The sequence below is a fragment of the Haematobia irritans genome, chromosome 4 (assembly GCF_050003625.1).
Source record: "Haematobia irritans isolate KBUSLIRL chromosome 4, ASM5000362v1, whole genome shotgun sequence".
NCBI classification, from domain to species: Eukaryota; Metazoa; Arthropoda; class Insecta; order Diptera; family Muscidae; genus Haematobia; species Haematobia irritans.
In genome coordinates this window covers 155,020,253-155,044,907 of record NC_134400.1, presented here as the reverse complement: position 1 = coordinate 155,044,907, position 24,655 = coordinate 155,020,253, and the positions used below count along the sequence as shown (strand labels likewise).

The 24,655-nt window shown below is 36.0% G+C and overlaps 1 protein-coding gene across 1 annotated transcript; it reads left to right on the top strand.

Moving 5' to 3' along the window:
• Window positions 1-5,396: 5,396 nt before the first annotated feature.
• On the top strand, window positions 5,397-16,667 carry LeuRS-m (Leucyl-tRNA synthetase, mitochondrial). The gene is made up of 4 exons (XM_075303574.1): window positions 5,397-5,567; window positions 5,639-7,439; window positions 15,709-15,950; window positions 16,015-16,667. The coding sequence occupies exons 1-4, from the start codon at window positions 5,475-5,477 to the stop codon at window positions 16,501-16,503; spliced, it is 2,625 nt and encodes an 874-aa protein (XP_075159689.1). The 5' UTR covers window positions 5,397-5,474; the 3' UTR covers window positions 16,504-16,667.
• Window positions 16,668-24,655: the final 7,988 nt, after the last annotated feature.

Genomic DNA, 24,655 nt, shown 5'->3' with positions numbered 1-24,655 from the left:
GACGGACGACGAGGATTTGGCAACATTTGGTTCGATTCTGTTTGCCCAGAATCACCATTTCCTCTATTGTTTGCCAAAGCAGTCACCGTCTCTGTCAACTTCCCAATCGCCGAGTATACTTTTTCCATCTCTTTACTTACACTGGCCTCAACTAGAGATCTCAATTGAAGCTGAGTGTCATGGATGCTTTCATTTACCAAACCTTGAATCATGCTATCCACTTGATCGGGTTGATTACCGGCTCCACTAGGACCTGGTTGATCAACAGAGTTATTATTAGGTCTTGCACCCGAAAATTGTTGGTTGTTGATCGTTCGCGACATATCGATTATAGCCGGATCAGTCATGTTAGAAAAATTGTTCATCCTAACACCGCTAATGTCCTTCCCGTATTTTGGCTCCTTTTGAGCAGAAATGCGACTAACGTCAAAAGCTGATAATCGATTTCGCTTACTACGTCTCTTCCCGTCAGAAACAAAACTCATTTAAAATCAACAAACAAAATTGTCAGAACCTTAGTACGTAAACGAAACTCAATATTTTGACTTAATGACACCAAATAATTAATTTGTCAAACAACGAAATCAAATAAAACAAAAATGCATAAATAATCAAATAAAAAATCAAAAAAAAAAAATTTGAATATTGAAAACACCATAAAAATTGAAACACAATATAAACGCAAACAAAAAATGACAAAAACATGAACTAAAAAAAAATTAAATAAATAAATCTTATGGCTAACACAATAAATAAAGAGTCAAAAAAAAAATAAAAAAAAATCAATCTTTAACACAAAATAAATCTTAAAATTCTAATAAAACAAAAATGACAAACAACAAAAAATACTAAACGAAAACTATAACATAAAGAAAAATGGTTTTGAAAATGCATAAATTCACTGCTATTTAGACTTGACAAACAAACAGACATTTACTTAGAGGAGGTTCACTGAGCGTTAACTTTCAAGGCTATGTGATGTGACGAGTGTGGACTTTTTTTTTTTTTTTTTTTTTAATATTACTCTGGTTATTAAACAAAAATAAGTGACCCATTTGGGACCGTAAATAGTGTGCTGAAAGACTGGACATTAACAAAAATTGAACAAACATTAGACAAGAGTTTACATCGCCAAGGCATTTTCTCGAATGCATACATTTCAAGAAAAAGATCTCCTGACTCCGAGTACTCTGGCAATACAGACGCATTCCACTTTTGGGCATCCCGTCAGTTATTGCACTTCCCCATTCCAAAACTCTAACACTATGGACGTTACTTTACACTATTGAAACAAACAAAATAACAGGTCATTGACAATACAATCTTTGTTATACAATAAACGAAACAAGCTATTGTACAGACCTCATATACATGTAGAGAAAAATCCTAATTTTCAAAATAAACTATAACTAATATTGCACAAATCCCAATTCCTTCTAAATTGTGGCAGCAATACTAGAAAGATTTTTGAAAATGCGATTTTCTCTTTCAAACTATTTTTTTCCTATCTTCTATTGCTTAGTACGTAGATGTTATTGCACTGAATCATTTCAATTCTTACCCAAGCCAAATCATGTCGCCATATTTTGGCTTGGGTATCTGTCATTTCTTTGGGCGCCATACCGTTGCGTGCCCCCTATAATGGCGCTAAGGTGGCTTCCGACAGCTCGCGGCACAAATCTCAGACGGTTCCAACCCGCCAACCTTAGCCCGGAGGGACGAACACTAATTGAAAACATTGACATATCAAACAGAACAAAAATAAAACGATCATCAACACGAAACACACTATTTGACGGTGGGAGCTTGATCTTTTGCTCCCGCACTTTGCCCTCCCTGCCATGGTTCTTGTTGTCCTAATTTCCTCCTTTTGCAAGAACCCCGTATCCCACACACTCACCTCACATGCCTATTCCACTCAGTTCACCTCCTCATAATGACAAGACTAGCACATCATAATTTCGATTTCACAGAACATTACAAACATATTTATTTTGTCATTGTTAAAAACATTCTAAAACTTATCACTATTGACATAAAACAACAACTTATAAAATTCTCGTTTCTCTTAAACAAAATATGGACACTAACAAAAAAAAAACAAAATATTGAACAACTAACACCAATTTTCAATTAATAAAGTGAGCCATTGGCTCAGATTTGCCTATGTTAAACCTCCAGACGTATTTGTTTTTCTAGCCCTTTAACGGCTCGCAAATATTATTCGTATCACGAAATCCTAACTAAAAGAGCTCTCTTAATTAAGTTTGTAGGGATCTAATCACTCAATGATCCCAAGAATGACGAAATAAAATAAATTTAATTCTACTGTCTAGACGCTTCGGGGACAAATCCTACGCTCACCAGTTTTCCTACTTGGTATTAATTATCCTTACAAACAATTATAACATTAATTTAGAATTTCCTAAAAACTAACAAAAAAAAAACTATGAAAACTAAATAATATTTAGCCTAAATTGTATATATTCAATAATTTACTTTAGCAAGAATTTTAAATTTCTTTTAGATTGTATGTTTTCTTTATGTAGTAACATTATCGTTTTTGAAGTAGAAAAATGATTATTTTCGTTATTTAGAATTCATATATGTTCATCGCCAGTAATTAATTTTTTTCTCTATTTTTCCAGTAATCCAACTGCTGCCACTTGTTGCATAAATTGCGCCGGCTTGGCACTTGGCAGAATCTCTCTTTTCGGTAAGTAATAAAAATTTGTCTTTTACCTTATTTCTCCAATGTTTTAATATTAGAAAATTTCTTCCAAATTTCAGGTTATCTTTGCTGGTTACTCAAAGGTCCACCGATGAGAGATGATAGTTGCGGCTACGCTGGAGTTTGATGCTCTGGACTACAAATTATGGCCTGATGCCGATGGACAAACCTCGCTTCAAACAATTTCCTAGACGAGTTCGATGCAGATAATAACGCCAAACAATACCAATCCACCAAAAAAAGTTGCTGACCCCCAGGTTTTGTTTACTTTAGTGGAGGCCAGCGGTTTATGAATGCTTCCTTTGAATTGGCGTACTACACACAATAAAATAGAAATGCAAAAAAAACACACAAGGACATTAACATGTAATCTAATTAACATACTTTAACCATTTTCCACACTCACTTCTATTAATTACGCCACCGTAAAAATAAATAAACAAAACAAGCACTTCAAAAATCTTAAGTTTTTATAATTTAACGTTTTTTTTTTGTATATGTTCAACTCTGGCACCAATGAACCAGAGTTGATACTTCTGCTGAACTGGGTCTCCAAAAATTGTCACCGACACTGACTAAGTTTACTGACGAGAATGATCGTCTACATGGCGTCTAGCCCTTTTATATGGCCCAACATGACGCTCCAGCCATTTCCCCCATTTTTGTCCGCGTCATGTTTGTTTTTATTTACTTTCCTATGTATCAACAGCTACCAACAATTTTCGTGTTTGCCCTCCATCTTTTCTTCCAACCAGATTCTTTCGCATTACAGGGTTGTATCCATGCCACAGGAATACAGCTCTGTGAATTGGCACCACTTTTGTCGCCCACGCCGAATGTCAGTCAAAAGTCACATTTAATTTCCTGTCTCGACCGAATCCACCGAACATCTAAAAGCCACCATATAAGAAAAATTAAAAAAAAAATGAAAGAAATTAAGGAAATTCATACATTCAACCCATAGCCCATCGTCCCTTGCCACGCAACAATGTATAGTGTGTATGTGTGGTTAAGTAGTGTTTGTGTATGGTTAAGAGAAGTTCTTATTGTTCAATTAAACTTGGAAAAATATGAGAACAATCATTCGGTCACCGATAAAATCGCAAATTTGCCATATATACCGAAGCAGATGGCAGACGGCAAAAGTAGGTAGAACATTCCAACCTAAATTATTGCTAATATGATGCAATCTTACTTTTTTCCACAAAACATTTAGGATTTGGAGTTGACAAACGAAACTAAGCATAGAATTGAAAAGCATTGCACTGATGAGAAACTTTTTCGTAGTAACTTGGCGTGGTACAACTTCTCAATAGTGACGGCGCTTTTCCGACGAGTTTTTGATGTCGTATATGATTGTTTTCGACGTAGTGGGGATTCTCAGAAGCGCCTCCAAATTCAAAAAATGTTGGCAGGGAGGTTACCAGAGAATGAAGCCGCCGAGTCGCGCCGCCGATTTTAGCCGCCGCCGACCAGTTTCTTCCAGCCGAAGCCGCCGCCGAATATATCGACTCATCTCGACTCATAATTAGCCGCCAAGTAATCAAAAATATTGATTTAAATCAGAAAAATTTATTAATAATTGTTGTATTTTTTGTTAAAATGTTTAACTTTCAACCCAAAATCCATCAGTATCATGTTTCTATAATAGCTTTGCAACCAGAGAATGAAGCCGCCGAGTCGCGCCGCCGATTTTAGCCGCCGCCGACCAGTTTCTTCCAGCCGAAGCCGCCGCCGAATATATCGACTCATCTCGACTCATAATTAGCCGCCAAGTAATCAAAAATATTGATTTAAATCAGAAAAATTTATTAATAATTGTTGTATTTTTTGTTAAAATGTTTAACTTTCAACCCAAAATCCATCAGTATCATGTTTCTATAATAGCTTTGCAACCATTTAGCTCAGAAAATGTAAATGAAATGAAAATTTGATTGTAAGTTTGGTTGTACAACTAATCTCATTACCATTCGGATTACCTCAAATCGATTTTATAATGGATAATTGTCCGCCGCCGAATAGACGAATTTATATCGGCTTAGCCATCAAGTCGCCGCCGCCGGAGGCAAAAAATTAGTGTCAGCCGCCGCCGGCAAAAATGGGTCGGCTTCATTCTCTGTTTGCAACCATTTAGCTCAGAAAATGTAAATGAAATGAAAATTTGATTGTAAGTTTGGTTGTACAACTAATCTCATTACCATTCGGATTACCTCAAATCGATTTTATAATGGATAATTGTCCGCCGCCGAATAGACGAATTTATATCGGCTTAGCCATCAAGTCGCCGCCGCCGGAGGCAAAAAATTAGTGTCAGCCGCCGCCGGCAAAAATGGGTCGGCTTCATTCTCTGGAGGTTACATATATGTGAATTTCGAGTAAATGTGAATTTCTAGTTTCCATGGTAACTGTCATACTTAAACATCTCAACCCGGTGTGAACGGTGAAATGTTTTGGAAAAACGAATGAGGAAAACGAGCCGGTGGGAACATAGCATAATATTCCCCTATTGAAAATCTACTGAAATCTATGAGGAGAATTCGAGCACATTGTGAACACAATATTAGAATTATTGAACGACAAATATTATAGACAGAAAAAAAACGCTCTAATAATTCTAATAAACGAGTTGTCAATACTGAGTACATTCAAAACCAGCTGTTTTAGATTTACTTTAATACGTTTGTTGCCGGGAAGACGAAGTTGGTAAGAGAAGTTCTTATTGTTCAATTAAACTTGGGAAAATATGAGAACATTCATTCGGTCTCCGATAAAATCGCAAATTTGCCATATATACCGAAGCAGATGGCTGACGATGGGATGTACAGAGACGGCAAAAGTAGGTAGAACATTCCAACCTAAATTATTGCTAATATGATGCAATCTTACTTTTTTCCACAAAACATTTAGGATTTGGAGTTGACAAACGAAACTAAGCATAGAATTGAAAAGCATTGGCGTGCAAAGTTGGGCGAGGGCAAATTCAATATCACGTCATTGGACAATAAGTTCTATGTGCTATCAATGTTTCCATATCCCTCTGGAAATTTACATATGGGTCATGTGCGAGTGTATACCATAAGTGATTCTGTATCTCGCTTTCAAAGAATGTGTGGTTTGAATGTTTTCCAACCTATGGGATGGGATGCGTTTGGCTTACCGGCTGAAAATGCTGCCATACAAAGAGGTGTAGAACCTAAACAGTGGACAGAGCATAATATAGCCCAAATGAGAGAACAACTACAAGAACTGGGATGCTCATTCGATTGGAGTCATGAAATATCCACATGTAGTCCAGAGTATTATAGATGGACGCAGAAACTGTTCCTAATGTTACACAAAGAGGGATTGGCTTACCAAAATGAGGCTTTAGTGAATTGGGATCCTGTAGATAAAACAGTTCTAGCCGATGAACAAGTAGATGCTAATGGATGTTCTTGGCGTTCAGGTGCCAAGGTTGAAAAGAAGCTTCTAAAGCAGTGGTTTATAAAAACAACAGCCTATGCCAAGCAACTCTTGGATGGTCTTGATGATCCTACCCTACGAGATTGGCGTGATATCATAAATCTACAAAGACATTGGATAGGAGAATGCAATGGCTATAGTTTTCATTTACTAACATCCACCTCAAACTTATTGAGGGTGTGGACTACGCATCCGGAATATTTCAAAGATCCCAATGCATTTGTGGTATTGAAAAGTAGTCATTATTTAGCAAAAGACAAAAATACATCATTTGACATAACAATGGAAAATCCTTTTACGGGCACAATAATGCCTGTAATATTCTGTGATACACCAGTGTTTCCGGACAAATGTGATGTATATTTGGCAGCTCCTAGTTTTGTAGAGGAAGATAGAGAATTACAAGAATCCTTAAGTTTATCATTCTTTGCCGATGAAAATCTAGATATCACCAAACAAAATCTCGAAACCATGCGATCGGACGTTCTAGAATCTGCAAAAAGACTAAATGTGGGGGGCTATAAAGTTTCTTCCAAACTGCAGGATTGGTTAATATCAAGACAACGATACTGGGGAACTCCCATACCTGTAATACATTGTGATAAGTGTGGTGTAGTACCAGTTCCAGATGATCAGTTGCCAGTTATACTGCCTGAAAAAAACAAACTGGATGGTGATCGCGAAGAAGCTCTAAAATGCACTTGTCCGAAATGTCAAAATATGAATGCAAAGCGTGAATCAGATACTATGGACACTTTTGTGGACTCATCATGGTATTATTTGCGTTACTTGGATCCTAAGAATAGTCATGCCATATTTGACAAAAGTCTCATTTCCGACACAATGCCAGTAGACTTGTATATTGGTGGAAAGGAACATGCCGTACTTCATTTATACTATGCGCGATTTATGAATCATTTTCTCCACTCACAAGGTTTTGTAAATTGTTCAGAACCATTTTCACGTCTCTTAGTTCAAGGTATGGTAATGGGTCGTTCCTATCGTGTTAAGGGTACGGGGCGTTACGTCCAAGAGTCTGAGGTGGATATTGTCAATGCCAAAAAGAATCAAGCTGTTCTGAAGATTACAAAAGAGCCGGTTACAATGACATGGGAGAAAATGTCAAAATCAAAAATGAATGGTGTTGATCCTACGGATATGTTCCGTGATTATGGTACCGATACAACACGACTGATAATTTTGGCTGATGTGGCACCAACATCGCATAGGAATTGGTCTAGTGCAAGTAAGTACACATTTTTGACGAAAACTTTTTTATGCCGCTAACAAAAGTAGGATGTAGTACACCAATTGATAATAATAAAAAGTGTATTGCCTATAGCGAGTGTTCAGAGGCCCTGAGTACTTTTCTCTAATTGAGGAAGCTTATACCATATTTATTCTAAATAACCAATCACACTAAGATTTTCATGAAACGGCTGTTAAATAATGATTTTTAACCGTAGCTCAAAAATTTTAAAAAATTGACTATATAATTATGATTACAATTTGCAAAAGTCGAAATCTCGAAAGGTTGAGCTTTCTAAATTTTCTAATAGTAGAATTTTTGATTCTGATTACAATCTCTTTTCTATGTCTTTGTGGCAATGAAATGTCTATAGACCTGGAAATATCTCGATGCTGCATGCAACACCATTGAAAAACGAACCTAAGAGAAAGTCTTACAAGTTCCAAACATACAGTTGATCTTACATTAAAGCTAAAAATTTCAAAGTTGAAAAAGCAAAGGATTTTCTGCGTTTCGGCAGAGGCCAATTCGATGGACTTTGGACTATTTCAGAGAGCCGGGAAAGACCTAAAAAATAATTCAGTGGATTTGTCCAAATTTGAGAAAAGGCGAAAACTCCGAAGTCGACTTTCCATATTTTCAAAAAGTCGACAACGGTGGCTCCATTTAAATTACACCAAAGCTAAAGAAGATAGAGTTGAAGGAGCAAAAATTTGCTGCGCTTCGACAGAGGTCAATTCAATGGACATTGGGCCATTTTAGAGAGCCTGGAAATAACTAAAAAAAGTATAGTCACACTGAAGAAAGCCATTGCACGGAAATAAGTCAAACAAGTAAGGAAAGTCTAAAGTCGGGCGGGGCCGACTATATTATACCCTGCACCACTTTGTAGATCTAAATTTTCGATGCCATATCACATCCGTCAAATGTGTTGGGTGCTATATATAAAGGTTTGTCCCAAATACATACATTTAAATATCACTCGATTTGGACAGAATTTGATAGACTTTTACAAAATCTATAGACTCAAAATTTAAGTTGGCTTATGCACTAGCAATTTTAGTAAAAAAAAAATATGGGAAACATTTAAATCTGATGCAATTTTAAGGAAACTTCGCAAAAGTTTATTTATGATTTATCGCTCGATATATATGTATTAGAAGTTTAGGAAAATTAGAGTCATTTTTACTACTTTTCGACTAAGCAGTGGCGATTTAACAAGGAAAATGTTGGTATTTTGAACATTTTTGTCGAAATCAGAAAAACATATATATGGGAGCTATATCTAAAACTGAACCGATGTCAACCAAATTTGGCACGCATAGCTACAATGCTAATTCTACTCCCTGTGCAAAATTTCAACTAAATCGGAGTTAAAAATTGGCCTCTGTGGTCATATGAGTGTAAATCGGGCGAAAGCTATATATGGGAGATATATCCAAATCTGAACCGATTTCAACCAAATTTGGCACGCATAGTTACAATGCTAATTCTACTCCCTATGCAAAATTTCAACTAAATCGGAGCAAAAAATTGGCCTCTGTGGGCAAATGAGTGTAAATCGGGCGAAAGCTATATATGGGAGCTATATCTAAATCTGAACCGATTTGGCTAATATTTTGCAAGTTTTTCGAGGCTCATAAAATATGCGGATGTACGGAATTTGAGGAAGATCGGTTGATATACACGCCAATTATGACCAGATCGGTGAAAAATATATATGGCAGCTATATCTAAATCTGAACCGATTTTTTCCAAAATCAATAGGGATCGTCTTTGAGCCGAAACAGGACCCTATACTAGATTTTAGGACAATCGGATTAAAACTGCGAGCTGTACTTTGCACACAAAAATACATCAACAGACAGACAGACGGACATCGCTAAATCGACTCAGAATTTAATTCTAAGCCGATCCGTATACTAAAAGGTTGGTCTATGATTACTCCTTCTTGGCGTTACATACAAATGCACAAACTTATTATACCCTGTACCACAGTAGTGATGAAGGGTATAAATTTGTGTTACATTTGTGTAAATTGCAAGTTTAAACTCGGTTTCTAACATACAAATGGACATTTTCGTGTAGCTTCCTTAGGCTTTAACTACCAGTTAACAGAAAGTAAATTGCAAATATATTCTCTCCTTTTAACTTTAACTGAAAAATTTCCAGCAGTTAAGCTTCTAACTGGCATATGGAGTATATAGACAAGAAGACAGACATGTCTCTAGTTCGGTTTAAAAGTTCGTTAGCTAACGTAGCACTAACGGGGCTTCATGAAAATTGGGGTAAATATTTCCCAAGAAGTAAATATAGCCTTGTGAATTGGTAGAACTTTGTGTCATCAGCTACCCTACATATTGGATTTACTATATGTGAATCGATTTCTGCCAATATCACCAGGGATCGTCATTAGCCGAAATTCTACATTTAAAATAAAGTTTCTATAAACAGACGGATATTGTTAAATTGCCTCAATACCTAATAATAATAATGTTGATTCAAGCGTTTATTAATGAATGAAAAACGAACAGACTAAATAAAAAGGATGAAGCTTACAAGTAATGGTAAAGAAAAATGCAGTGTTGCAAAACGAACAAAAACTAGAAGTAAGAGGAAGAATGTGCAGGGTTGTATCGAAACAAAAAAACTAATTCAACACTCTCTCTCAACTCTGCATATCCTTGAATCTTATTAAAAATAATATTATTAAAAAATCTTAATAATAAAAATAAACAAACAAATTCAAATTTAATTAACTTAATCCTAGACATTCAATGAATTTCAAATGCTTAGATTTACATAAATTCTTAGTAAATACATCTGCAGTATTTTCCATGGATGAAACATAACGTATCTCAATTTCCTTTGAGCTCACGACCTCTCTGATGTGTTGATACTTGACATCAATATGCTTCGACCTTCCATGGAAAACCGGATTCTTCGCCAAGTGATGTGCACCTAGATTGTCGCCATATATTATAAGGGGTTGGTTGTCATTGTAACAATCAATTTCTTTAAGCAAACGTCTTAAATAAACAGCCTCTTTTGCAGCCATGGACAAGGCAATGAATTCTGCCTCAGTACTACTAAGGGCTATGTTATGTTGTTTTTTGCATTCCCAGCTGAATGCACATCCTCCCAGGAAGAAAGCGTGACCGAAGTATGATCTTCGATCCTCTGAACAACTCGCCCAATCCGCATCGACATATCCCTCAGGAGGTTGATTTGTTTTCCTGTATCGCAATTTCAAGTCTTTTGTGGCTGATAAATACCGAAGTATATGTTTCGCGGCTTGATCATGTTCTTTGTGGGGATCCTTATTTCTCTGGGCTAGTTTGTTAACGGAATGTAATATATCCGGTCGAGTGCTTATGGCCAAATAAGTCAAAGAACCTATAAGCGATTGGTATCTTTGAGCATTAACTTTATCGCATTCTTGTTTATTGCAGGAGATTTGGAAACCTGGATCAAGTGGCGTGGACGCTGGTCGGCAGTTCTGCATCTGGTAGTCTTGCAGCATATTCTCTATATATACTCTATGACCGATTCGCAATTCACCTGTTGGTTCATTTCTCTCTATTTCCATACCCAGAAATTGTTTGACATTGCCATTGTCCACCAAATTGAATTTTGTTGAAATTTGTGTCTTAATAATCTCGACGTCGGCCAAATCTGAGCATGCAATCAGCAAGTCGTCCACGTACACAGCAATCAAATTATACTTTCCATTTAGATTGCGGCTATACAAGCAAGGTTCATTTTTGGATCGCGTGAACCCAATGTCTCTAATTGCTGTATCAAGTGTTGAATTCCACGCTCTCCCTGATTGTTTGAGCCCATATATAGTTTTTTTTAATAGAAGTACCTTGTTTGGAAATTCTTCATCAACAAATCCATCGGGTTGCTTCATATAGACTTCCTCATCTAATTCGCTATTAAGGTACGCTGTCAGAATGTCTATGTGATGAAGATGCAAATTCTTTTCTGCTGCCAAAGCGCATACCATACGAATGGTCGAGTAGCGAACAACAGGAGAAAACGTATCGCTGTAATTTATTCCGTATTGTTGACCACATCCCTTGGCAACTAGACGGGCTTTCAACTTCTTTATGTTGCCTTTTTCGTCCTGCTTCGTGTTAAAGACCCACTTGCAACCGATAGCCTTCGTGCCTTTAGGGATGTCAACTAACGACCATGTTTTGTTTCTCATCAACGCGCCGTATTCCTCCGCCATGGCATTTTTCCACATGCTTGATTGATCACTGGAATTAACATCTTTCATTGTTCGTGGTATATGAATGTCTTTTGGAGCAATACCAGCAAACCCGAGATTGTTTTGAACCGGTTGGTTTTCAGAAATTTCCTCATCTTGACCATCAAATCCCTGAAAGTCATCGTCAGAACTCGAATCACTTTCTACAACTTCATTTTCTTCGTCTGGTATTTGTTCATAATGGCCACTCGATGTGATGTCATACGTATTATATGATGTGATAACTGATTCAGGTGTTACGGGATTGTCGGCAGAATGTTCTTCATTTTTTATCAAACTTTTCTCGCAGAATATGACATCTCTTTTTTCCACTATCTTTCTCTCCCTCACATCATATAATCGATATGCCTTGGCTGTTGAGGAATATCCCACAAAAATATATTCCTTACCTTTTGGAGAAAATTTCTTCGTCTGTGTCTTATCAAGGGCGACGACCGGTGAACCAAAAATTCTAAAATGACGGACGGATGGTTTCTTTCCACACCATACCTCATGTGGTGTCTTTTCCTTAAGTGCCTTGGTAAGTGTCCTGTTGCGTATGTAAACAGAAGTATTAACTGCTTCAGCCCACAATGCTTCATTGACGTTTGAATGGATAATCATGCTTCGAGCCATCTCAACGATAGTCCTATTGGCCCGCTCAGCAACACCATTCTGTTGCGGCGTATGTGGAACAGTAAGCTGGTGATGAATACCATTCGCTTCCAAAAATGTATTAAAGCTCTTATTGACATATTCCCCTCCGTTGTCACTTCTTACGGCTTTAATGGTTTTTCCGGTTTGCTTTTCGACAAATGCCTTAAAAATCTTGAATCTCTCAAAGACATCACTCTTATTCTTCACAAAGTAAACAAATATCATTCTGGAGTGGTCGTCTATAAACGTTACAAAATAACGCGATCCACCAATAGAAGACTTGCTCATTGGCCCGCAAACGTCTGTATGGATGATGTCAAGTAAATTCAAGGATCTGTTATGGCTCTGTGGGAAAGGCTGTGCTGTAATTTTAGACTTTTTACATGTGATGCAATCTATATCCTTGGGAATCTTGACCAAATCGAGACCCACAACAGCGTTCTTACTCACCAAATCCAACAGGACTTTATAATTGAGATGACCGTACCTGTTGTGCCACTGGACAGCTTTATCACTTGCCATACAAAAATTCTTATTCGATTTCTCTGTGTAAGAGTATAAGTCCATTTGTTTCATTGCCAAAAGAATACACTGGCCTGTCGCATCCTTTATTTTTGCACATTTGTCATCGAATTGTACCAAACAGCCATTCTCTGTCGCTTTACTAACGGATATAAAATTGCCAACCATTCCGGGAACATACAAAACATCACGAAGCGTTATTTCGAAATTTTCAGTTTTAATTTGTACATCTCCTTTGCCTTGCGCTTCAACTGACTCATCGCATGCTAACATTATTTTTTCCTTATGTTCGTTGAGCTTCGAAAATGCTGCTTGGTTACAACACATATGCGCAGTCGCGCCGCTGTCGATACACCAAACGTTTTTGCTGAAACCGTTGTTGCTCGCTGCAAGCATTGAGAAAGCACGCTGTTGCTCTTTTCTAACGGTTGTTTCGCTTCTACATTCCTTTGCAAAATGCCCTCTCTTTCCACAATTGTAGCATTTTATCTTTTTCTTATTGCCGTTATTGCTTTCGTTTTTCTGTTGAGATTTCGTTCGTGCAACAAATGCTTGTTTTGCGCACGACGCTTCTTCATTTTGTTGGACTCTACGGTTGCCTTCTTCTAACAATTTCACCTTCAGCATGTCCAACGTTGGCAGGGAATCTCTAGTCTCCATTGCGATGACGAAGTTTTCATATTCTTTTGGTAAACTCGACAGCAAAATTATAACCAGGAGCTCTTCACCAAGACGAATGCCAATCTCGCCCAATTTATCTGTGGTCTCCATAAATTCATTTAGGTATTCTGACATGGAATTCTCGCCCATTCGCAAATTCAGCAATTTCTTGTACAAAGAAACTTTACGAATTGGACCACTTGGCTTATAAATACTCTCTAGTTTTTTCCAGGCTTCATTGGCAGTAGTGCAATTTTTCATATGACTTATCTGAGAACTTTTCACTAAGAGCGTAATTGTAGCCAAAGCCTTTTGATCTATTTTTTCCCACTTTGCGGCCTCTGCTTCTGCTGCCGGCTTTTCTTGTTTACCATTTACAATATTCCACATGTCGGAATGCACAAGAACGCATTGCATTTGAACTCTCCATGTATCGTAATTTTCATTGTCCAACTTGTCTATTTGATACATTGAAGAACTCATCTTGAATGTCTAACTAAATTTGGACGATGATTTAAATGATTTCACAATTTTTTTTTGTTTTTTTTTTTTTTTTTTTTTATAGAGCAACACAGCTCTACTCTTTTCACAAATTCTAACTTATGAGCTCTCTGGGCCCATAACCTGTTGATTCAAGCGTTTATTAATGAATGAAAAACGAACAGACTAAATAAAAAGGATGAAGCTTACAAGTAATGGTAAAGAAAAATGCAGTGTTGCAAAACGAACAAAAACTAGAAGTAAGAGGAAGAATGTGCAGGGTTGTATCGAAACAAAAAAACTAATTCAACAAATAACACTAGTTTACAAAAAAAAAAAATCATCTACACTTGATGAGAGGTAAATTTTCTTATGTGTTTTGAAAAAAAAATTATGGAACAGTTTTTTTTTTTAGTTTTTCACTCTTTCTTCACTAAACAAATTATATCTCGAGTTAGAAATGTCCGATTATTGTTGGTACTTAAATGAAAGGTATTAAGATGATGAATAATCGTTTATAATTGGATCTGTGATAAGTTAAGTGGTTCAAAAATATCGATGCGAAAAGGCCAAATTTTCAAATAATCGTATTTTACAATGGACCTTTTCCTCCAGAAAAGTAAACTTTTAAACATTTTTTTTTCGAATTCAGCAGATCAAAATACATAAGAAAAGTCGACTCTCATCAAGTTTACATTTTCAGTGTAAACTAGTGTAATTGGTGCAGCAAAAATATTTTTGTCTTCATTCACGAAATTAATTGATTCTATTAATTTTTAATTGAAATTTCTTCAATCACGGAAAAGATAGTATAGTATGATATCATTAATTTTTGTGTTTGACTTTTATTTTAATTAAAAAAAACATGTTGAATCAATAAAATTTTTAATTGAATATTTTTAAAATTTAATTAGAACAATTTTGATATTATTTTCTGTGATGGTTTAACATAAAAACAAAATAATTTAAGCATAGTCACATTAAATCGCTTCGAAATAAATTGAATTAAATAAAATGCATAGTTTATTTAATCATATCCTGCGGCAAACTGTGGAACACGGGATTATATGTTAGTGCAGGGCGATGTCTGAAAAACTTATGAACTTCCTTTAAATAAAAAAGAGAAAAAAATAGCAAAAACAAATTATTCATATACATTATATACTATTTAGTCCATTAATATGAAAAAAAACTATAGTTTAAATTAATAATGTAGATACGCATTACAAGAGATTAGATGTCAATATCATCATGCGCATGAATAGCAATATGAATCTTTGGAAGCATGTTACCATTAGAGGAATCAAAAATCAACCGAATAGATTCATCTATTCTAGACGAAGGGCATATTGAGAGGATATACTCAACAGTAAGCAAATCATTACAAAAATTGCACTCCCTAGGTTCCGAATTATCATAATAGTGGCGGGTGTTAAATATTGCCGTGCCAACTCTAAGTCTGGCAAGGAATATGCATTCGGATCTACTTAATTGAGGTGCATAATTTGATCTGATAATAGAGGGGTTTATAACTCTAAGAAAGGTGTGTGATTGATTCCCTGATTTCACGATTACGAAGTCCCCTGACGGATGAGACTATCGAACTAGGAAAGCAAGGCGGCTCTACAATATCGGAAGAATTTAAGGCACGTTTGGGACACTCGTATTATATAATTAATGTTTCTTTTTTAGCTTTTCCTGGCATTCTGAATTGGCAAAAACGTATGTGGTTAACCGTAAACGAGTTCTGTGAACTAAGATCCTCGCCTGAGGACAATAAAATAGATGTAAATTCCAAAGAATTCCAAACAGAAGATGAGAAACTCTTCGACTCGAGGAACTTTTATGTTAAAGGAGCCACTTTCAATTTTCGTCATACCTACCAGCTGAGTGTAGCTATATCAAAAATGCAAGGACTTACAAATTCATTGAGGGTAAGTTTCCAGTGTTAAATATATGCCATTTCTATACTGAAATTCTAAACCTTTTCCAATACAGAGAGCACCTAAACACATTATGCGTTATGGCAAACAGTATGAGCGCGCTTTAGCCACACAAATAATTATGTTAGCGCCTATGGCTCCACACTTTGCCTCTGAACTATGGTCGAAATTCGCCTCGGCCAGCAATCGCATAAATACCTCTTCGACTGAACTGCAATGGGACGAGGATGTTTTTTCACAAAAATGGCCAGAAATTGATCAAGAATATCATTTGGATTTAGCCATTAAAGTTAATGGTTTTGAAAATTGTTGTATTAAAATTCCCCGCAGTCACATAGACAAAGTTACACACAATGATGCCTTGGATTTGGCATTTAATACAGATTCAGTTACTTCCTATCTAATAGATAAGAAAATACGCACAACGAATTTCGTTCTATATCCTGGCATAGAAGCAATACTAAATATTTATGTTGACAAAGTAAAACAAGAGAAGATGAGTAGTCCCCCATCGGATCCACCGAATGCAGAAGTGGTGCATTAAATTCTGCTACAAAACTGATTAGTTACACTATATTATAATTGTATTTGGATTTTTAATTGTTATTGTTAAGCTATTGTTAAGGTAAATGGAATTATAGCTCCGATCACTCTTTTTGGTTAAGTGTTGAAGTATAAAAGGAGGTAATTAAAAATTATACCACAATATTTATTTTTTTTCTTTGTATAGGCAAATTATTTATCGCTTTAGAGAGAATATTGTAGAAATGCAATTACTCCTGCTTTCTCCAATATTATTAAATTTAGATTTAGATTCATAAAAAGATTTTTACATGCAGATTTACTGGATCGAAATTAATGGATCCATTTAATTTCTAATTGCAGAATTGCTAATATCAATATCACTGACGTCTACTAAAAAATTAATTGATCCGAATCAAATTTTAATTGGTTCAATTAATTTTTGTGGTTGATTTTTGTTTTTACGAAACACAAATAATTTCTCTAGTTATCTTTTAAATTCTATTGAGATTTTCATTACAAAAAAAAATTATTGTCATATTTTTTCTGTGCAGGTGGGCTGTATTTTCAAACATCATCAAAAATTCATTATGTATGTATTCTTCCGGCAAAAGCTAATTATGAAAAAAATCGTTCGAAAAAAGCTACATTGGTTATAATATCACATTTTGCACCACGTACGATTCTCCCAACATATTTTATGGAGTGTAACAATTTTAAAAAGCAAAATGCTCTCAAACTGTAAAAGCCTATTTAAGAATTTCAATCCGTATCATCTCAAGGAAATAACTAAGGTTTTCAATGTCAGAATATACTTAAGGATAGTAAGTATCTTTTTTTTATTTTACACTATTTTTAATAATTTTCCTTGATTTGTATAAAAAAAATATTGTGCCTTATATTAGGAAAAATTGTTTATTGCTTTTTAAAATACCCATCCCAACCCCCTCCACCCCCGCCCAAAAAAAAAAAAAAAACAAACAAAAAATTGTAGCTAAAATATAGAAGTTTTTAAAAAAATCAATTTACCTTTGCTTTTTCATTAATATTTTTTTCACTTATATTTTTCCTGTTCAAAAAGCTTCAATTGTACATTTTGTTAGCAATCATTTTTTTAAATAAATTTTTTTTTTAAAGAAACTTTGTGCACGTGATCTTTGCTTACCTGCGACCCACACTATGAAACTATGATTGTGTAACAATTAATGGGCAAAGCAAAAGCTGTGATATACACAGTCTTACATAAGTTTAACAGGTTGGCTGATAAGTCCCCGGTCTAACAAAGAAAAACACATTTTTTGTCAAAATTCGTTTTTATTATTCAACATAGTTCCCTTTAAGAGTGATACAACGATTATAACGACCTTCCAATTTTTTTTATACCATTTTGGTAGTACTCCTTCGGTTTTGCCTCAAAATAGGCCTCAGTTTCGGCGATCACCTCTTCATTGCAGCCAAATTTTTTCCCTGCGAGCATCCTGTTGAGGTCTGAGAACAAGAAAAAGTCGCTGGCGACCAGATCTGGAGAATACGGTGGGTGGGGAAGCAATTTGAAGCCCAATTCATGAATTTTTGCCATCGTTCTCAATGACTTGTGGCACGTTGCGTTGTCTTGGTGGAACAAAACTTTTTTGTTCTTCATATGGGGCCGTTTTGCCGCGATTTCGACCTTCAAACGCTCCAATAAGGCCATATAATAGTCACTGTTGATGGTTTTTCCCTTCTCCAGATAATCGATAAAAATTATTCCATGCGCATCCCAAAAAACAGAGGCCATTACTTTGCCAGCGGACTTTTGAGCTTTTCCACGCTTCGGAGACGGTTCACCGGTCGCTGTTCACTCAGTCGATTGGACTCATGAGTGTAGTGATGGAGCCATGTTTCATCCATTGTCACATATCGACAGAAAAATTCGGGTGTATTACGAGTTAACAGCTGCAAACACCGCTCAGAATCATCAACACGTTGTTTTTGGTCAAATGTGAGCTCGCGCGGCACCCATTTTGCACAGAGCTTCCGCATATCCAAATATTGATGAATGATATGACCAACACTCTCCTTTGATATCTTTAAGGCCTCTGCTATCTCGATCAACTTCATTTTACGGTCATTCAAAATCATTTTGTGGATTTTTTTGATGTTTTCGTCGGTAACCACCTCTTTCGGGCGTCCACTGCGTTCACCGTCCTCCGTGCTCATTTCACCACGCTTGAATTTTGCATACCAATCAATTATTGTTGATTTCCCTGGGGCAGAGTCCGGAAACTCATTATCAAGCCAAGTTTTTGCTTCCACAGTATTTTTTCCCTTCAAAAAACAGTATTTTATCAAAACACGAAATACCTTTTTTTCCAAGTTTTTGCTTCCACAGTATTTTTTCCCTTCAGAAAACAGTATTTTATCAAAACACGAAATACCTTTTTTTCCATTTTTTCACAATAACAAAAGTTGCTTCACAAAAGACGCTCTATCTCACAAACTAATTGACTTACAGACGTCAAATTTTGACACGAATCATTTGAAGGTTGGTACTATATAAAAATAATATGCATTTAATACTAGCGACACCATCTATGTGTCAGACCGGGGATTTATCAGCCAACCTGTTACTTATGTAGGCATCATTCTCTACATCAATCGATCCATGTAATGTTTTATTGAAATTGCTCAAATCACAGAAATGCTAATAACAATCAAGGACGTCTACTAAAAAAATAATTTATCACATTAAAACTTTAATTGGTAAAGGGTGGTTAAATTGTAAGGGCCGATGTTGAATGTGAACCACACCTAAACGCCAAGTTTTTTCCGAATTTTTGTTTGACATTTCTCTATTTCAGACTTACTCAATTTGAACCATGAGATACATAATCCAACAACGTGTTAAATGGTTCCAAGACATGGCAACAGTGGATGATCAATTTTCGAAGAAAATCGTCTTCAGTGATGAGACACATTTTCACCTAAGTGGATTCGTCAATAAACAGAATTGCCGCATTTGGGCGAATGAGAATCCAAGAGTGATTGTCGAAAAACCAATGCACCCAGAAAGAGTGACTGTTTGGTGCGGTTTATGGGCTGGCGGCATCATCGGGCCGTATTGTTTCCAAAATGAGGCCGGTCAGGCAGTTACTGTGAATGGTGTTCGCTATCGTGAGATGATAACGAACTTTTTATGGCCCGAATTGGAAGATATGTATGTGGACGATATGTGGTTTCAGCAGGACGGTGCCACTTGCCACACTGCCAACGAAACAATGGCTCTTTTGCGCAACAAATTCAATGGCCGTGTTATCTCACGTAATGGCGATGTCAATTGGCCGCCAAGATCATGTGATTTGACACCGTTGGACTTTTTTCTTTGGGGTTATTTGAAAGGAAAGTGTACGTCGATAAGCCAGCAACAATTCAAGAGCTAAAGGATGAGATAATTCGACACATTAATGGCTTGGAACTTCCATTATGCCTCAGCGTCATCGAAAATTTGGACCATGGGATGAAGGTGTGCCACCGAGGTCGCGGCGCCCATTTGGCCGATATTTTGTTCCATACATAATTGAGTAATACCAATATATCATAATAAAATAAAATTACAATAGTTTCCTAAATAGTTTGTGTTTTATTCAAAATCAACATCGGCCCTTGAAGTTTTAACCACCCTTTACAATTAATTTACGTGGTTGGTTTTGAATATTTATTTGAAAAAAATAATATTGATATTTTTTTCTGTGCAGGTTGGCAAAAAGAAAACGAACAAATTGATGAGCCGTATCTTCAGCCATCGTCTAAAATTCATTCTTGCGATATTTGACTAATGAAATAAGTAATAATGATGTATTCTCCTGGCAATAGCTAACTAACAATTTTAAATAGAAAGTTGTTCTCAAATTACCTTTCTAAAAGTCTATTTAAGAATTACTAAATAGGCGTGAGATAGTGATGATATTCACTGGCTGTATATCTTTAAGGATGGTAAGTATTTTTTATTTACTCTAAATTTCTCCTATAAAATGTGTATTTTAAACGATTTTTACATGTAGAAAAAATATATGTAGGTCTCAATCACGAAATTAATCGATCTATTTAATTATACCCTGCGCCACACTGTGGAACAGGGTATTATAAGTTAGTGCATATGTTTGTAACACCCAGAAGGAGACGAGATAGACACATGGTGTCTTTGGCAATAATGCTCAGGGTAGGTCCCTGAGTCGATATAACCATGTCCGTCTGTCCGTCCGTCCGTCCCTCTGTCCGTCCGTCTGTCTGTGAACACATTTTTGTGATCAAAGTCTAGGTCGCAATTTACGTTCAATCGCCTTCAAATTTGGCACATGTTCCTAATTTGGGTCAGAATAGAACCCTATTGATTTTGGAAGAAATCGGTTCAGATTTAGATATAGCTCCCATATATATCTTTCGCCCGATATGGACTTATATGGCCCCAGAAGCCAGATTTTTGACCGAATTTGGTTGAAATTTTGCCCTAGGAGTACAATTGATTGAAGTCGGTTAAGATTTATATATAGCTCCCATATATATCTTTCGCACGATATGGACTAATATGGTCCTAAAAGCCAGAGTTTTGGCCCAATTTATTTGAAATTTTGCACTAGGAGTACAATTAGTAGTGCAGTTAAGTGTGCAAAATTTGATTGAAATCGGTTCAGATTTAGATATAGTTCCCATGTATATATTTCGCCCGATATGGACTAATATGGTCCTAAAAGCCAGAGTTTTGGCCCAATTTGGTTTAAAATTTGCACAGGGAGTAGATTTAGCATTGTAGCTATGCGTGCCAAATTTGGTTGAAATCGATTCAGATTTATATATAGCTCCCATATATAGCTTTCGACCGATTTACGCTCATATGACCATAGAGGCCAATTTTTTTACTCCGATTTAGTTGAAATTTTGCACAGAGAGTAGAATTAGCATTGTAGCTATGCGTGCCAAATTTGGTTGAAATCGGTTTAGATTTAGATATAGCTCCCACATATATGTTTTTCTGATTTCGACAAAAATGGTCAAAATACCAACATTTTCCTTGTAAAATCGTTACTGCTTAGTCGAAAAGTAGTAAAAATTACTCTAATTTTCCTAAACTTCTAATACATATATATCGAGCGATAAATCATAAATAAACTTTTGCGAAGTTTCCTTAAAATTGCTTCAGATTTAAATGTTTCCCATATTTTTTGTGTTCCACCCTATCAAATTCTGTCCACATCGAGTGATATTTAAATGTATGTATTTGGGACAAACCTTTATATATAGCATCCTACACATTTGGCGGATGTGATATGGTATCGAAAATTTAGATCTACAAAGTGGTGCAGGGTATAATATAGTCGGCCCCGCCCGACTTTAGACTTTCCTTACTTGTTTTTTATTGAAATTGTTTCAATTGTGGAAATGCTCATATCGTTTACTGACGACTAATAAAAAATGAATTGATCCAATTAAAATTTTAATTAGTTCAATTAATTTACGTGATTGGTTTATGTTTTAACAAAAATTTAATTAAAACAATCTTTTAATCGAATATTTTCTTAAATTCAATTAAGATTTTAATTGAAAAAAAATTGTTATTTTTATACCCTGCGCCACACTGTGGAACAGGGTATTATAAGTTAGTGCATATGTTTGTAACACCCAGAAGGAGACGAGATAGACACATGGTGTCTTTGGCAATAATACTCAGGGTGGATCCCTGAGTCGATATAATCATGTCCGTCCGTCCTTCCGTCCGTCTGTCTGTGAACACATTTTTGTGATCAAAGTCTAGGTCGCAATTTAAGCCCAATCGCCTTCAAATTTTGCACATGTTCCTAATTTGGGTCAGAATGGAACCCTATTGATTTTGGAAGAAACCGGTTCAGATTTAGATATAGCTCCCATATATATCTTTCGCCCGATATGCACTAATATGGACCCAGCAGCCAGAGTTTTATATCGATTTGCTTGAAATTTTGTACAAACATAACACTTAGTCGTATAGTCAAGTGTGCAAATTTGATTGAAATCGGTTAAGATTTATATATAGCTCCCATATATATCTTTCGCACGATATGGACTAATATGGTCCTAAAAGCCAGAGTTTTGGCCCAATTTGGTTGAAATTTTGCACAGGGTGTAGATTTAGCATTGTAGCTATGCGTGCCAAATTTGGTTGAAGTCGATTCAGATTTAGATATAGCTCCCATATATATCTTTCGCCCGATATGCACTTACATGGACCCAGAAGCCAGAGTTTTATCCTGATTAGCTTGAAATTTTGCACAAGGAGTACAATTGGTAGTATAGTGATGTGTGCCAAATTTGATTGAAATCAGTTCAGATTGTGATATAGCTTCCATATATATTTTTCGCCCGATATGGACTTATATGGCCCCAGAAGCCAGAGTTTTTGCCCAATTTGGTTGAAATTTTGCACTAGGAGTACAATTAGTAATATAGTCAAGTGTGCCACATTTGATTGAAATCGGGTCAGATTTAGATACAGCTCCCATGTATATGTTTTTCTGATTTCGACAAAAATGGTCAAAATACCAACATTTTCCTTGTAAAATCGTCACTGCTTAGTCGAAAAGTAGTAAAAATTACTCTAATTTTCCTAAACTTCTAATACATATATATCGAGCGATAAATCATAAATAAACTTTTGCGAAGTTTCCTTAAAATTGCTTCAGATTTAAATGTTTCCCATATTTTTTTACTAAAATTGTGTTCCACCCTAGTGTATTAGCCAACTTCAATTTTGAGTCTATAGATTTTGTAAAAGTCTATCAAATTCTGTCCAAACCGAGTGATATTTAAATGTATGTATTTGGGACAAACCTTTATATATAGCACCCAACACATTTGACGGATGTGATATGGTATCGAAAATTTAGATCTATAAAGTGGTGCAGGGTATAATATAGTCGGCCCCGCCCGACTTTAGACTTTCCTTACTTGTTTTATGTGCAGGTTGGTAAAAAATAAACTATTTATATTGTGTTACGGAACAAACTTTATTTCTATAGAGAATTTTGCCAAAATTTTTTTTCTATGGAAAAATTTTATTTCTATAGAAAATTTGTGAAGTACCTCTTAAGTGAAGAGGAATATTTTGCAAAATCTACCAAAACATCAAGAATTCTACCAATCTACCAAATAGTAACAAATCTACCATTTTGGTAGAATTCTACCAACTATGGCACTTCATATTTTGTTGTCGTGTAGGAAACGAACATTCAACCAAAGAAATTTGTTAGTAGATACAGCAGAAAAGTCTGCTAAAACAGCAAAAAGTCTGTTGAAAAAGGGAAATCAGTCCCTGTTTGTTTAAATAGCAAACATTTTCCGCTCTTTGGCTGAAACACATAAAAATGTTAACTTAGGCGCTATCGTAACACAATTAAAACAGTGTTTTATGAATATCTATAGTATTTGTCCAAAAATCTGAATATTTATCAAATTGAGACATAATAACAAACAGCTGACCGTATTTAGGAGCTTGTAAAGGGTGATACGGTCAAAATTTGGTCAATATAAACTTGACGTATTTCCTTCAATTTTGCATTTAAAAAACCTGAACACCCCTCATTTTGAAGGTGTGTGTGTGTAGAATGTTGCTCCTATTTTGATTTTGGAATTCACTCTTCAGTTGTCAAAATGCCGTCCAAGCAAGAAGAGCAGCGTATCAAAATTTTGCTCGCGCATCGCGAAAATCCGAGCTACTCGCACGCAAAGCTGGCAAAATCTCAAAAAGTTTCCAAATCAACCGTTACAAATGTAATTAAAGTGTTTGGGGAACGTTTGTCGACAGCCAGGAAGTCTAGATCGGGGGGAAATCGAAAACCGGAAGCCGCTGAGACGACAAAGAGAGTTGCCGGTAGTTTCAAGCTAAACCCTAACCTCTCTCTCCGAGATGCCGCATATAAGCTGGGTGTATCGTCTACAACCGTACATCGAGCCAAAAAACGAGCCGGACTATCGACTTACAAGAAGGTAGTGACTCCAAATCGCGATGATAAACAAAATACGACGGCGAAAGCGCGATCCCGGAGGCTGTACACGACGATGCTGACGAAGTTTGACTGCGTGGTAATGGACGACGAAACCTACGTCAAAGCCGACTACAAGCAGCTTCCGGGACAGGAGTTTTTTACGGCAAAAGGAAGGGGAAA

What these genes read in the sequence shown, in the direction of transcription:
- LeuRS-m (XM_075303574.1), top strand. Translation starts at nt 5,475, where the DNA reads ATGAGAACATTCATTCGGTCTCCGATAAAATCGCAAATTTGCCATATA. An exon ending in GATGTACAGAGACGGCAAAA is followed by an intron (nt 5,568 to 5,638) that starts GTAGGTAGAACA and finishes CAAAACATTTAG; the next exon opens with GATTTGGAGTTGACAAACGA. An exon ending in TAGGAATTGGTCTAGTGCAA is followed by an intron (nt 7,440 to 15,708) that starts GTAAGTACACAT and finishes TTTCTTTTTTAG; the next exon opens with CTTTTCCTGGCATTCTGAAT.